The sequence below is a fragment of the Rosa rugosa genome, chromosome 1 (assembly GCF_958449725.1).
Source record: "Rosa rugosa chromosome 1, drRosRugo1.1, whole genome shotgun sequence".
NCBI classification, from domain to species: Eukaryota; Viridiplantae; Streptophyta; class Magnoliopsida; order Rosales; family Rosaceae; genus Rosa; species Rosa rugosa.
This window is the reverse complement of record NC_084820.1, coordinates 1,966,660-1,980,155: the sequence shown is the minus strand read 5'-3', so window position 1 is coordinate 1,980,155 and position 13,496 is coordinate 1,966,660. Positions and strand designations below refer to the sequence as shown.

The window sequence follows — 13,496 nt, the reverse complement described above, 5'->3', positions numbered from 1 at the left end:
GTCTAAGATCTTTGAAAGCGTCCACAATGCAAAAACAATTGTTATTGTTGGACATATTTCCATCGATCACTGAGGCATTAGACTAGGATATGGCAAAACAAGGGGAAATTTTGCACAACTTGATGTTCATCATGATCAAGTAGAGCCAATCTTAAAGTCAATTCGTCTCAGCCACACTGAGTGAAGTACCATGTGAATCACATCAAATGGCTTAGCCGGCCTGTTGAGTACAAAATGCCTCTGAACTTTTAAAACCCTTCTCTGCATCTTTTGGTATTCCTCATCTGGAATCGCTTGTAAGACGGTCTTGATTTCTGGTATTTTAGCGACGGTAATTTGTATTGAAAATTGGCTCCAGTCGAGGACATCGCTAAAGGGTAGTGTGTAGTGGTCAGATATTATCACTGGAACACACCCTGCATAAATTGCCTCCACAGCTCTTGCACTTGGCACTTCAAAACCGCTAGCGCACAAGCAAAACTTGCTCTGTCCCATTAATGCGGTGTAGTTCATGCCTTCGGGAAGCGTCTCGTGGACTTGAACTTCGTTATCTTTGTCCTTCCAATGATGGAGCAAGATAGGTCGAATCGGTCTATGAACACCACCGGCAAAGAAGGCCAGAATCCGGCGATTGTGTGGGGCTTGACCAAAATTGGGCCGGCCAAGCTTTCCAGAAGGTACAAAAACTTCAGGTAGTGAAACGTCTCTTTTAGGTTCAAACCCTTCTGAGGTGTTGGCATTGCAAAGTACTCTAATGAAGTTCTTCAGGAGTTCCGATTGACCTAGTGAAATCTGCGGTCCCTGGTTATACATGAAAGAAAGAAGTAAATTTGTGCATTGACTGCGTTCTAACTTAACTGAGTTTGAAGAGTGCATTCTTGTTCACATCCTTTAACAACCCCAATAAGATAAACAAAACAACATATTATAAAATGAGACAACGTACCCAGTCATGACATGAAGCCATAAAATGGTCAGCACCATTGCTTCTATTCCAGTAGGGGTACTTATGTGCCACAACACCTATGTAGTCCATGGCAATCCGTTGTAGGCGATCACGGAGGTAGTTCTCTTTTTGGATGACAGGCCGGTACACTTGGTGCAGAATGTTGGCTACACTAAAGGGAAGGGAAAAAATGTGTGCCTCATCAGGATGTGTAGCCCTGAATGGGCTCTCCTCCCTCACTATTTCATCTATGAATTGTCCTTCAATGCCATATATCCTATTCATCGGACCCAAATGCACTAAGGGATGTTCTCCTTCCTTGTAGCTCCACATCTTAAACCTCTTCATCATCTCTATGTGGCTCCTACTTATCATAATCATAGTTAGCACTGTTTAACCTTTAATTATAAAAAAATAGAATGATATTGGTTCATATAGTTAGCGAAAACTCAACTGGTGAAATGCATAAGGGTTTTTGTAAATGCTTCCTCTTGGGATAAAAGTCTCTTCTTTCTCTGATGTATAGTTTTCAAACCGAATTGCATCGAGAATTGAAGCTCGAGCTTCAGCTAAACCTTCTTCAATTCTCTCCAAACTAGTCTTGTCCTGGTCAGAAACGCAGCACCAATTAAGACAAATAAGTCAGAATTAATAATATGCATCAAACCAACATTTTGTATATCAAAACTCTTCCTACGAATGAACTAAGGCTATTAAAGAAAAGCATTACTAATTACTGAAAATGGGATTATTTGCTCACTTTGGTACCATTAACGTCACACCTACTCCTTCGATCCATGGAGCTTGTGAGAAACCCATCTAAAGAAACTTGCGGTGGGGGTAGTGTGTAGTTGCTGTTTTCTGGATTGATGAAAGGTGTACTAGTGAAGGTGGAAACAAAGGGAATACTGAAATGGTTTTTGGTCAGTAAAGGTTTAAATATCAGGAGGAGAAAAAGAAACGATAATGTAGTTAACAAAAATAGTGTAGGGTATCGAAAGCTTCTGGTCATGGTTTCACTTCAGGTTTAGCTCCGATCCCTAGCTATCTATATCAAACATACACCGTCTTTCTCGATCTTTTTATAGCTAATTGCATATAGCTATAAGAAGCGAGGATGGATCGCTAGCTGTTTGCACTTTGGATGAGGAAGATCGAAGACAAGACGATGATGATCATAATGTAATTAAGCAGAAGCTAGCTGCATCTTCCTGATTTCTATGGCTGTAGTAATTGTCCAGGCATATAGTTCATCTAGCTAGATATATTGGACCTTCCTATGATTAAGCATAATGTACATGTGGATCAGGAATTGAAGTGAACTTCTTGGATAACAAACTTCTTGAGGCTGCTGCTTTTTTGATTCAATTGAAAGCAAATGCTGTAAAAAAGTCCAACCAGATCAAGAAGTGAAGAAACCCATGCCAGAAAACATATAAAAAACCAATATTAACCTTGGAAATTGATCACCAGTTATATGCATATGCCAATGGGCCTTACGTTCTGTTTGTCTTCAAACGGATCGAAAATATTCTATACAAATAAAATTACACACAGTATGAGTAAATAAGTAAATGATAGAAAAAAAAATTTGTTGCACTTTTTTTTCTCCCTGGAATTCTTTTAAAACATAATGACAGCCTCTAGTTCTCTTATAAGGCTATCTTTTGAGACAAAGCTAGCTTACACAACCTTCTCTCAACAAATGAATATTGATGCCCTACTCAATCATCATCATCTAAAGCGTAGTTGAAAAAATGAACAAGTTGCTTCACTGTATATATTACAGAGTAATATTGATGTCACACCCCAAGGTGCTTCGCCAGTCTAGCATTACAAGTATGGCAGCATAATGAGCCAATGCACCCATCACCACCAAAACATGAAAAATCTGATGGCTGTGACCTGCCAAATCGAAGCACCCCGGTCTCCATCTCTCGGGAATTCGAGTGATGTAAAATCCGGTCCCTGTCAAATAGAAAAGCGCCATGGCAACCTCATAAACCAGAGTGATATCACGCTTCGGATTGCCCCAATTCACAACGCTGGCATGGACTGCAGGCACAATCCCAAACAACCCCAGTGAAGCAAAAAGCAAAGCTCGAAATGTTCGAAATTTGGAGCTAGAAAGCTTCGGGGAGAACAGTGTGATGATGGTGCAAATTCCCATTATTGTGATGCCGCCGAGGTAAATGAATTGCCAGCGCGGATCACATTGGAAGATGTAGTAAATCGGAGGGAAAAATGAGGTGATGATCATGGTGGTGATGCCTGCGTAATCTATGCGCAAGAGCAAGACGTTTAAGGGGTGAGAGTGGCATGAAAAGAGATGGCAAATGCTGCTGGAGAAAAGGCAGAACATAGAGCCAGCTAGGAACACATAAAACGGCCAAAGTGCCACGCTCAATCGATCACCAGGCGATGCAATGTTGTTCATTTCCTGAGATGTTATTTGCTTCAAATCATGAACAAAGTTTGTTGTCTCCTGCTAAATTTCTAATATCAATTATTGAAATCAATAAGATGAGGGAGAGTGACAATTCATAGGATTAGAAGATGAGTTATTACCGCACTAAAATTATGGGAAACATTTGCAGCCGCACTAAATGTGGACCTGCATATATCAAGCACATATAATCACTTAACCAGACATATATGCATGCTTGAGAGCTTTAATTCCAACATTAATTCAATATTCGATCACTTGACATAAATGAACCCAGTACATCAGTATAGATCTCTATTCTCGGTTGCAAATGTAGTTGACTAGTTGCTACTTAAGGAAATATATAAACAAGCAGGTTCAAGTATATGGTTTTGTTTTGATACAAACCTAATTAACCTTAAGTCCTTAACAGATCAAAGTTGCAAGCTGCAAAAACTCCAAACAAGTATAGTGTGAACACATATTTCTTAGATATTCCCAAAGTTAATGTAAACACCATTAACGCGGAAATCGCCTCTCGAAACACGAATAAAGCACACATCGTCAGACTTCGATGCCAAACACATATCCTTGAGCACCTAGACTACTTTTATCTCTAATTCCATTAGTTAGTTTTGTATTCTGATCCTAAATATCCTTGAAACTATGAAAGATAGGTTACATAAATAAATAGGAAAAAAATCAGAATTTTCATAAATAGAATTAGAAATGCTCAACAAACAAACCTGTTAAAAAAGCCAAGGAGATCCGCTACCTGAGGCACTTCCCACAAATTCGCCATAGTCAAACCCACAAACAGAACAAACCCAATCAAATGCCTGCAAACAAAATCAAATCAACCCCAAAATAAAACGAAAAACTAAACCTCCAAATCCATCAAACAATCCAATACAAAATCAAGAAACAAAGCAAATTATGAAACTGAAAATCGATGAACACATACGTCCAAACGTTGAGAGTTTCATTATGCCAACGGAAAACGCTGAAAAGAGCTTCGAGAATAGGCCAATCAGCTCGGTAATAATTCAAAATGAACTCGTTATCCTTCATATATTCCGGCAACTCCCAATACGACATCAGCTGGAACCGTTTCGACGACCCCCTAACGTTGTTGTTGTTCCCTTTACCCTTCTTCTTCCTAATCCTCTTCTTCTTGCTCTCATAATTAGAAGCCGAAGAGGACGACGAAGAAGATGACTGGTAATAACAACTATCTTCATGGTTTTGGGGTTGATCTTTCGTAGCTCCGGCGGCATTGTTTGACCGTCGTTTTGATCTCTTCCTGAAATTTACAGCAGCTCCTCCTCCTCCTTCCCCGGGACTCATGATGATAATTAGGTTAAAATCACAAGGAGGGCGTAGGTGGAGGGGCTAAGAATTTTCAGAGATAGAGATCGATCAAATATTGGATATAATCCCAACCAAGAAGACGAAGTTATGGATGAAGAGCTTAAATTGGGATTGATATTTATTTAGTGCAGTTTGGAGGTGGACATATACAACTGCTCCAACCGCAACCATTTAAAGATGAGAGACTGACTCGTCTCTCTCTCTCTCTCTCTCTCTCTTCATTCATTCATTTTTGACATGCATGGTGTGTTTATTCTGCTCGAATTTTTTTTTTTTTTTTGGGTAGCTTACCCAAAAAAGAAGGACTTTTGGTTCAGCTCCGTGCCTAAAATTATTAATGGGATTTTTGGTTTTGGGAGGGAGGGTTAGCTACATTTTCGTAATAAAGACTCACAGCTAACTAACTCTCATCAACTAATTAATCGACCACCCACTTTTCGGTTTAATATACCATACGTCAACGTTTTCTTCTTTGCATGCATCATGCATGGTTCTAAAGTATATGATGGTCAAGAGCCCATTAGCTTAAGTTACATCCCAAATTTATACTCAATGATGAGAGGGCCCGAAAGTATATGATGATGAAGTACGCACCGATATGTGATCACTCATCGTTGGATCTAAATTTAATAATGGAGGAAAAGTCGGTCGTGAGTGATCACAAATTTTTTTAATAATTAGATGAACTAATTAAGGTGATCTCCATGTGGGATTCGATCATTCGATGCTAATTTAGAAGCTAGGCAACATGTTAATATTTTGGGATATTTTACTATTATCACAGAGAACAAAAATCCCATGAAATAAAATTGGTAAACCAACTTCACCTCAAATGATCATGCAGAGAATATGCTATTTTAGATATCAACCGTTTGGAATTCTTTCTGTTCAAAAGATATAGTAGTTGTACGTGAAATCCAATGATCCGGATATATAGTTAGGTTAGGAAGCTCAGCCAACTATGAGAAATCCAGAATCTTAGGGTGCTAATTGTTTTATGGACTTACGGACGGATATGAACATTGAATACGGTTTGGTTGCCCTCGAGAACACTTCAACTTATAGCTCCACATTTCAACATCACAAATTTAGCTTATCACTAGATATATATAGAACTAGTTTATCCCTATCGAATATTACTGCATCGATACATTAAATATTACTGCATCAATACATTAATGTATCGTTGCTGATTTTCGCCGCTTAAATTGACAATATGACAATCTCATTTTTATTCTGGATCGATCAGGTAATGTATATGCGTCTGCATAATGTACACTTCGTTCTCCCATGTGGTAGTGACCCACAACAACAACCCAGCCTGATGAGGGTACGTGCCATACAGCCTTTAATCCGAGATATTGACACCAGCACAGAAAAAGCCGCCCATATTTGGTTCTAGCTTCCAAGAATTTAAGAGCACATTCTTCAATCTTTCATAATCTGATTGATCATCAATGCTGTCTTATTGTCACAATAGTGAATGCAAACGTTACGTCGTGGACAATAGACGATCATCTTTCATGTATGAGACTTCGTAGACGGAAAAATGAACAATCCAAGATGCAGCAGTTACACAAATTAAGTAGGTGTGAAATTGGCTCTTTATTTCTAAACAAATAGCAGCCACATTTGCCAGTGAAAGCAACCAAGGTTTTGCTTTGGAAGAGAAGAGATGGAAATATATGAATACAGGTATGGTGAGCTTTATGACTGAACCCCGCAAAGAAAGTTTAGAGGGCAAGGTTTCGAGATGGGAAAAGAAAAAAAGAATGCTTCTGATGACACTACAGGAATACACATTTCTAGTTCTTGACAACCTCTAATTTCTCCAAGGCACCGCGGATATCATCGCTGCCACAACCTTCAGTTGTCTGAACAATGTTGGGGCTGTCAAACGCTAGGACATCTGACAGAGGGTAGTTTCGGTTCGTGTGGAGTTGACTGATTGCATTGCTGCCGACCCCCTTCAGTACTACACTTTTGTGCAGCCCTCCAAGCAACCCTTCATAATCTGTGTCTCCGCATTCTCCAGCAACAACCACCATCTTTGATAACTCTACACCCCATCTTAAATATAAATACCTGAAGGACATGCACGTTTTAGTAATCACGGTTCCTGATCAATCTAAACAATTGTATCTAAAAGTTCAAAGATTAGATAAGACTAGGCCCTTCACAGAGATTAGTGTACCTGAGGGCTTGGGAACGAGATGCAGTCACTGGAATCACATTCAGTCTGTTACCATTTTGACAGTAAATTACATGGCACCGCAAAGCTTGAATCCTCAGCAACTTCCGAAGCTCCTTCACAGGGGGAACCTACAAAAATTGAAGAGAAAAAGTTCTATAGCGTAGAGCCAACAGTAGTATACTGTAATAGGGAATAGCTTAGAAACTACAGAACTTTCTGTGCCTAATAAAACCCTCGGTTTTAGATGAACACAAGCACAATATTACTTATTCATGCAATAGTCAAAGGTGAGGAATGTTTACCAATGCTGGCTTTTGCACTTTAAAAGCATAACAATAGTCGGTTGAAAGTTGTTCAGATGCAGTAACAATCTGTTCCTCACTCCCACTCTTCTTATCATTGGTTGAAGTTGCCCAGCGTACCAACGTCTTCCTCAACCCTTCTCCACCCCAGCGATATTCAATGTGCGAGTGGTAATAAAAGTCAACCACAAATGGACGATCATCTGAATTAATAGATGGATAATAGAGATCACTGCCACTGTTGCAAATAAACGCATCAAAATCATTAGGGCCCAAGCCCCCAGAGACCAGAAACGAGCGTATCTCGATTATGGTCAAGGATGTTGACAATATGTACCCTATTGATCCTTCTGTCCTTTCCTTTTCTGTAGCCTCAAAAATCTTTTTAGTGGTTTCGATCAGATCTGTAATGGTATCACAATCCACAGCAATGACAATAAGATGTTTCCTCCTCCTCAACACTGGGAACTTACCACTACTGTTATGGTCTGCTTTCTCTGAGAAACCAGCTTTCCGCGTGTCCCTTGAAATACCCTTTGACCATGCCAAAACAGCATTCTCTATTTTACTCTTTCTATCAATACTTCCTTCAGATTCTAAAGAGTTCTCATTCACACTAATTCCACTCCTTTCTCCATCCATTGAGAACTTCAAGTTCAAAGACAAATCCTGTATATCCCTCAAGGAATCACTTGGGGAATCCGATTCTGAAGATTCTGCTCCATCATCACTTCTTTGCCACTGTGGATGCCTTGTTTTGCAGCTGGCTATTCGAGATAGGTAAGTCTTGCAGTGCTCAGGCCATGAGTATAGGTGAATGTTCTTCAATCCATTCTGACGACATCTTGCCCAGAGCTGCTTATCTGCAACAAGCTTCAGAAGAGCATCGGCGATAGACTGCTGATCATGGGGATCAATAAGAAGACCATTGTCAAGGACCTGCAGCAATAGTTGAGTGAGTTTTGGAAATTTTTAACAATTGCATGTTATAAAACCTTTCATCAATGGCGATAACCAATGAGTAGGTATACCTGTATAATATCAACAGGACCGCCATTTTTTGTGGCAACAATAGGTAAACCATAAGCAGCTGCCTGTACAACAAAAAAAATTAGTTATACTGATTTCTGAAAAAATGAAAAAAATGGTTAATACCTAATATGTCAATGTAAACTTCTGTTAAATATGATGAGCACCTCAATCAATGTTAGTCCGAATGGCTCGATGAAAGCTGGATTGATGAAAACACCCTGCAAAAAAGGATTGGGATGAAATATTTAACCAGTAAAGGAAAAAGTATTTCTATACAGACATGACACACTAGAGAGGAGCAGACGAGTCCAAAGACATAAGTTCACATAATTAAATACCAGGAGCAGTTGTCAAAAATATCGTATTAGAAATTGTCCCATCATTAGCCCAGGTAAAAGCAGAGGAGCATTATTTTTACCAGGGTTTAGTGCAATAGGAAAAATAGGACTGAATGTAAACAATGTTGAACACTAGAAAACAACAGTGACATCAGTGGAAATGGAAGACTTAGGGGGAAAGAAAATACTTGGCAATAGAAATAGAAAGAGACAAGCAAAGTCGAAAAACACTTGCATGTGAAAGAACACACAAAGAAAAAGTAATTACATAAACTGAAGCTACACAAAATAATCTTAGTGAAAAGTTTCTAATAGGGTTTCACTGTTTCTTATATATAGCTCACATGATTAACTTATCTTTCACTTAAATAAACTATAATGAATACCTTTGTCTTTGCTGCAAGACGATATATCTCAGGAACATCAGACTGCTTGTGGTGTTTGGGGTATGCAACTTGCCCATACAAATCATGTTTGTCAATGAGCTTGAGAACTGAAAGAAGAACAGAAGCACTTGTGCTTGACATGTCATCAATTCCATCTCGATTACCCATAATTAATGTCTGAACAGTTGAGAGAAAAAGGAAAAGGTCAAGTAATGGAATAGGCTCAGCAAAAAAGCCAATTAAACTGGTCAGATAAATCACAGATATATTATACATGAAGAAGTACCACAAGAATTCTAACATACAAGATTAGCAAGCTCTCTTAATGGACGACATTCTCCAAATGCTTTGACCAAAGTTGTGATGTTCTTTTTTGGATCTGGTCTAGCAAGGGCAAGAATCATAGGCTTTCGAGGATTGGTAAAGAAGCGCATTATCTGCATTACAACAAACATAGATTGGCATCTAGTCAATGCATAACACATCAAAACATAATTTGTGACCAAGGACTTAAAACTTACGAAGTAGAACATTCCAAATGACTTATCAGCTATATTTCTGGGAGCCACCAAAGTAAATGTACAAAGAATAAATAATACCTCAGTCCAAATAGGTGGGTCTGCAGGAGTAGGATGATGGTCTTCGTTTGCCTCTGTTTCACCATCCATATCACCATCCTGTGGAACAATATGATGGAACTCCATTCCAGGAGGAATTACCTGCAGAGAACTACAAAATTGTAAGATCTTACTTATATCGTAAAGCTAGCAAGTAAATTACCAGAAATCAGCATAGCTTCCAAAAAGAGAAACTCATGAATATATACTCTTGAAAAATTGCTGATCAGGGTGAAAAAAGAAACCACAGCCATCTCAATCTGGACCAGCATTTCAAGTCGTCCCTTAGGTTGGGAAAACATTCCACAATAATATGAAAAAGGGACCTCAGTACTTACCACCATGCGGGGCATGAACCTGCCATAACAGCTCACATTACGCCTGATCCTGGCTCGTATTTTTCGCTCCAGTATGGGATCGAATCCATCATACAAGCGCCATTGCTCGTCAATCTCCTGTCTAGTGCTGGTAATAACTATTTCAGAGGCATCAAGGGATAACTCCTCAGCTTCTATCCGACGCATTATTTTGTATGTGGCGTTTATTTCATCCCTTGATAGACGGCCTTGTTTTAAAAGTTGCTCCAACTTATCTCTGCCAAGTGAGTGGCCAGTGAAAAGCATCGGTACATTTAAAGCACCAGATAGGAGGGCAGCAGAGTCACCTGCATCTGCATAATGCCCATGGATGGCAACTGGCCAAACTGGCTTCCCACCACCAACTTGTTCACCTAAAACTTTGGACATTTGTATTACGTGGTTCAATGCACCATCAACAAATTCGGGGATGTGTGGCCAGAGGTTTTCTTTGGGGATGTATTTATCTCTGGGACCAAATGGTATACGAATGATGTAAGAACCACTGCTCTCTCCTGTCTCTTCCTCGAAACCTTCTGCACTTAGTGGAGTTAGCATCTCTGTGGGCTCACCATAACTCCAATCTACGTCAGGTGATGACACTTGTCTAGTTAGCAGATCAACTCGATACACTCCTGGCATGCTACCCAAAGCCCTTGCAAGTTCCACTACATATTTAACCTAGAAAGAACATAAACCAAAGATTATACAGGTAGCTACATAAGCAACTAGAGAGGTTATCATATTATCAAACAACGCAGAAGTCATGCAGTTATATAACATCAATTTAAACACTAACAAACAACTATTACCTGACCACCAGTATCAGAGTCGCGACCGAGCTCCATATTTTCACCCCGGATAAGACCATGAAGACTGCAATTGCATACTTTTTGTCAGGGAAAAATAAAATAAAAACTCATCATGCAGAAGCAAAGATCATGATCTTCACCATCAGACCAAATGGAGTTTTTCTTATAAAGTTCCCTCGGCAGCTAGGCAAACTATCATTTCAATGCTTCTATGAGATGCTGAAAGCGTGATAGTATTTAACACAACTATCATGCTAGACGTACTAAGCAACACCAACCAATTACACCTAAATAATTGAAATGCTGAAGTTCTGTTCATGCCTTATTAAGACGATATATAGCTTCTTCCCCTTCTGCTGACTTATAAAAGTCTCCATTGCGTCAACAGAGTTAATCCTCGGCAGTCTGCCTCTGACACTATCACCATGAGCCGATACATCAGACGCCACTACATCTCCCTTCTCTCCCTCAGATAAGTCCTCCGACATATCAGCAGTAGCTTCTCTGCGGCCCCTTTCTCTTTCAAGACGACGCTTAGTCATCCTCTGAGCTTCCTTTTCCTCAAGCTGCCGAACAACACAGTGTAACCGGAGAAATCATGATTTAAGCAAAACAATCATATCCTTAATTCTCATTGTTTTCAAATTTACCCGAAATTATTACCATTATACTAGTTTGTCAGCATTTTATCAAAATCAGTAGCAATTCAATCCAATTTCTAACAGTAATTAAGATCTCAGATCAAGCTTTAACCTCCTCCACACAAAAATGAACAATTTTTAGATCCCACACTAGTCTGATTTGAAGCAAAAACTATCAGCTATCTACCAAATCACACAAGAAAACCACTACATCTCAAAAATTGAAAAAAAATCAGTTGAAAACTAACCTGCTTCTTCTGGCGAGCCAAGTTCCAAATCCGCCAGCACAGATTCTCCAACCTGGTGTTCCTCTCCTGCGGACTCCTCGTCGCCGCGGCCTGAAATTACCAAAACACCACCGCCACAACAAGCTCAGCAAATCGAATCTTCCAGAATCCAACTTCCAATACACACAGAGAAAACGAAAACGAAAATGAAAATGAAACCACCAGTACTAGTACTACTACTTACGCGAACCCAAGAGCGGTGGAGATCGGTCTCATCGAAGCCGGTGATGACCTCCTCCACGAAGTACCTCGTCGGACTGAAGTGACCTCTCTCCCGAAGCAGCAACGACGACTTAGCATCGTCGACGAGGCCGGGACCGACGTCGAGAATCGCCTCCAGGTAACTGTTTATCCAGTCGTTCCCGGCCATTCTGGTACCCTCCGGCATCGGCGGAGCTCAATTCAGACCAAATCAGTCTGATCGGTTTCGCTGATTTGATAAGAATTTTGATACAGAGAGAGAGAGCTCTCTGGAGTGTGGGAGAGTGAAAATGGAGAAGAGGGGTGGCCTTCTTTTTATGCATGTGATTGTGGGGTGGTGGGGCGCGTTTGCCTTAACACGGTTAAAATAGTCAATTTTTACCTCGGTCAAATTAGTCGTAAAGCTTGACTACTTTTAGGACCTTTGATTATTTACCTGTCGTAACAAAAATGAGGAAGTTTTGTATTTTCTTATTTGGTAATGGATAATTCTAGTACATTAACTTCTTTCTTTTTTTGGGTAACAAAGTAAAACTTATTCCCTTAAGATTCTTCGAATTATTCTGATTTTTCTTCAACTTGGCTGAAAAGATTCTCTTAATGAAAGATATGATTAGACTAATGATATTTTTAGTTTGTAATGAGTGCATTATATGAAAAAAAAAAAAAAAAAAAAAGATGCTAACTACATGATAATTAAGTAGTAAAATGTTAGAAAGTGAATCCGTAAAATTTGAAGAAGCTGTCGTAGATCGAGAATTAAAAACTTTGGTTAAATTATATGTTACGGTCTTTCTTGTGTATAATGTTCTTAAGATATTACACATTAATTTTTAAATATTCTATACGTCAATGTAGTTTAATTATACGATATAGAATTTAATTAAATATTTTTCGTACAAATTAGCCTGGACAGACAATAAATATTAAGTAATAGTACATTAGTACTTGATCTAAATTTGGCAAAATTTGGCAAAATTTGGTATGATGTTTCTTTCAATTAGAGGTGGTAATTCCTATTAGGTAGTAGTATACTAGTATAGGGAAGTGTTTTTTATTTTTTTGTTTCTCGAAAGGCATTTTGTCCGGACAAGTGGCAGGAAAATGTGGAGGGTAGAAGCTTTTTCCTCGTATAACTGCGAGTGTGGTTTGCACGTCAACATATGATTGAGTAAAAAAGAGAAAGTGCTTTGTAATCACTAATTAAAAATACGGACCTTTAGGGAATCTTCTGGTAATATCCTTGCGAGCGGTGGTTTAACAAATTAACTGCCTCACGTAATTAGGCAGTTTACCGAAAAATTCTTCTATACATCTTTTGTTTTTTTTGAAGAAGAATTCTTTTATACATCTACGGTACAAATGAACCAGCAGATTCGACAAATCTTAACCGTTGATTTTTATGAGATATTTTTTTATTAATCAAAAAATATTTTTAATGTTATCTAATTGTTTATTCCTATTAGTGTTAGTACACGTCAGTGCACTGAATACTCTCTCTATTTCTTTTTTGGGGCTAAATAGTCTCATATTACTTTAGTTTTTTTTTTTTTTTTTTTGAGTAAGGCCACGGGGGCAAAATAATAAA

General features: G+C 38.9%; 3 protein-coding genes across 5 annotated transcripts; all 3 read right to left on the bottom strand.

Annotated features, from left to right (window-relative positions):
* Nucleotides 1-52: 52 nt before the first annotated feature.
* Nucleotides 53-2,376, bottom strand: LOC133709688 (probable glycosyltransferase At5g20260). The gene is made up of 4 exons (XM_062135510.1): nt 1,707-2,376; nt 1,401-1,552; nt 947-1,310; nt 53-801 (listed from the first exon to the last, which is right to left on the bottom strand). The coding sequence occupies exons 1-4, from the start codon at nt 1,956-1,958 to the stop codon at nt 136-138; spliced, it is 1,434 nt and encodes a 477-aa protein (XP_061991494.1). The 5' UTR covers nt 1,959-2,376; the 3' UTR covers nt 53-135.
* Nucleotides 2,377-2,521: 145 nt separating this feature from the next.
* On the bottom strand, nt 2,522-4,953 carry LOC133709697 (heptahelical transmembrane protein 1). Of its 3 annotated transcripts, none has more exons than XM_062135524.1 (4): nt 4,336-4,953; nt 4,118-4,210; nt 3,515-3,560; nt 2,522-3,434 (listed from the first exon to the last, which is right to left on the bottom strand). In XM_062135524.1, the coding sequence occupies exons 1-4, from the start codon at nt 4,716-4,718 to the stop codon at nt 2,730-2,732; spliced, it is 1,227 nt and encodes a 408-aa protein (XP_061991508.1). In that variant the 5' UTR covers nt 4,719-4,953; the 3' UTR covers nt 2,522-2,729. The 3 variants fall into 3 exon arrangements, with proteins under 3 accessions (XP_061991508.1, XP_061991525.1, XP_061991516.1); XM_062135541.1 differs by having other exon boundaries at nt 2,522-3,386; XM_062135532.1 differs by having other exon boundaries at nt 2,522-3,431; nt 4,336-4,952.
* A 1,375-nt stretch (nt 4,954-6,328) lies between these two features.
* Nucleotides 6,329-12,196, bottom strand: LOC133709680 (probable sucrose-phosphate synthase 1). Its single transcript, XM_062135498.1, has 13 exons — nt 11,892-12,196; nt 11,669-11,758; nt 11,101-11,345; nt 10,780-10,843; nt 9,950-10,648; nt 9,594-9,713; nt 9,300-9,431; nt 8,995-9,171; nt 8,435-8,488; nt 8,270-8,332; nt 7,239-8,177; nt 6,937-7,064; nt 6,329-6,827 (listed from the first exon to the last, which is right to left on the bottom strand). Exons 1-13 carry the CDS (start codon nt 12,093-12,095, stop codon nt 6,548-6,550), a joined length of 3,195 nt encoding a protein of 1,064 aa, XP_061991482.1. The 5' UTR covers nt 12,096-12,196; the 3' UTR covers nt 6,329-6,547.
* Between the last annotated feature and the right edge of the window lie 1,300 nt (nt 12,197-13,496).

What these genes read in the sequence shown, in the direction of transcription:
- LOC133709697 (XM_062135524.1), bottom strand. Translation starts at nt 4,718, where the DNA reads ATGAGTCCCGGGGAAGGAGGAGGAGGAGCTGCTGTAAATTTCAGGAAG. An exon ending in CTCCTTGGCTTTTTTAACAG is followed by an intron (nt 3,561 to 4,117) that starts GTTTGTTTGTTG and finishes TGATATATGCAG; the next exon opens with GTCCACATTTAGTGCGGCTG. An exon ending in TTTCCCATAATTTTAGTGCG is followed by an intron (nt 3,435 to 3,514) that starts GTAATAACTCAT and finishes TTAGAAATTTAG; the next exon opens with CAGGAGACAACAAACTTTGT.
- LOC133709688 (XM_062135510.1), bottom strand. Translation starts at nt 1,958, where the DNA reads ATGACCAGAAGCTTTCGATACCCTACACTATTTTTGTTAACTACATTA. An exon ending in GTGACGTTAATGGTACCAAA is followed by an intron (nt 1,553 to 1,706) that starts GTGAGCAAATAA and finishes GTTTCTGACCAG; the next exon opens with GACAAGACTAGTTTGGAGAG. An exon ending in TGGCTTCATGTCATGACTGG is followed by an intron (nt 802 to 946) that starts GTACGTTGTCTC and finishes ATGTATAACCAG; the next exon opens with GGACCGCAGATTTCACTAGG.
- LOC133709680 (XM_062135498.1), bottom strand. Translation starts at nt 12,095, where the DNA reads ATGCCGGAGGGTACCAGAATGGCCGGGAACGACTGGATAAACAGTTAC. An exon ending in TGGCTCGCCAGAAGAAGCAG is followed by an intron (nt 11,346 to 11,668) that starts GTTAGTTTTCAA and finishes GTTGTTCGGCAG; the next exon opens with CTTGAGGAAAAGGAAGCTCA. An exon ending in CTATATATCGTCTTAATAAG is followed by an intron (nt 10,844 to 11,100) that starts GCATGAACAGAA and finishes ATGCAATTGCAG; the next exon opens with TCTTCATGGTCTTATCCGGG.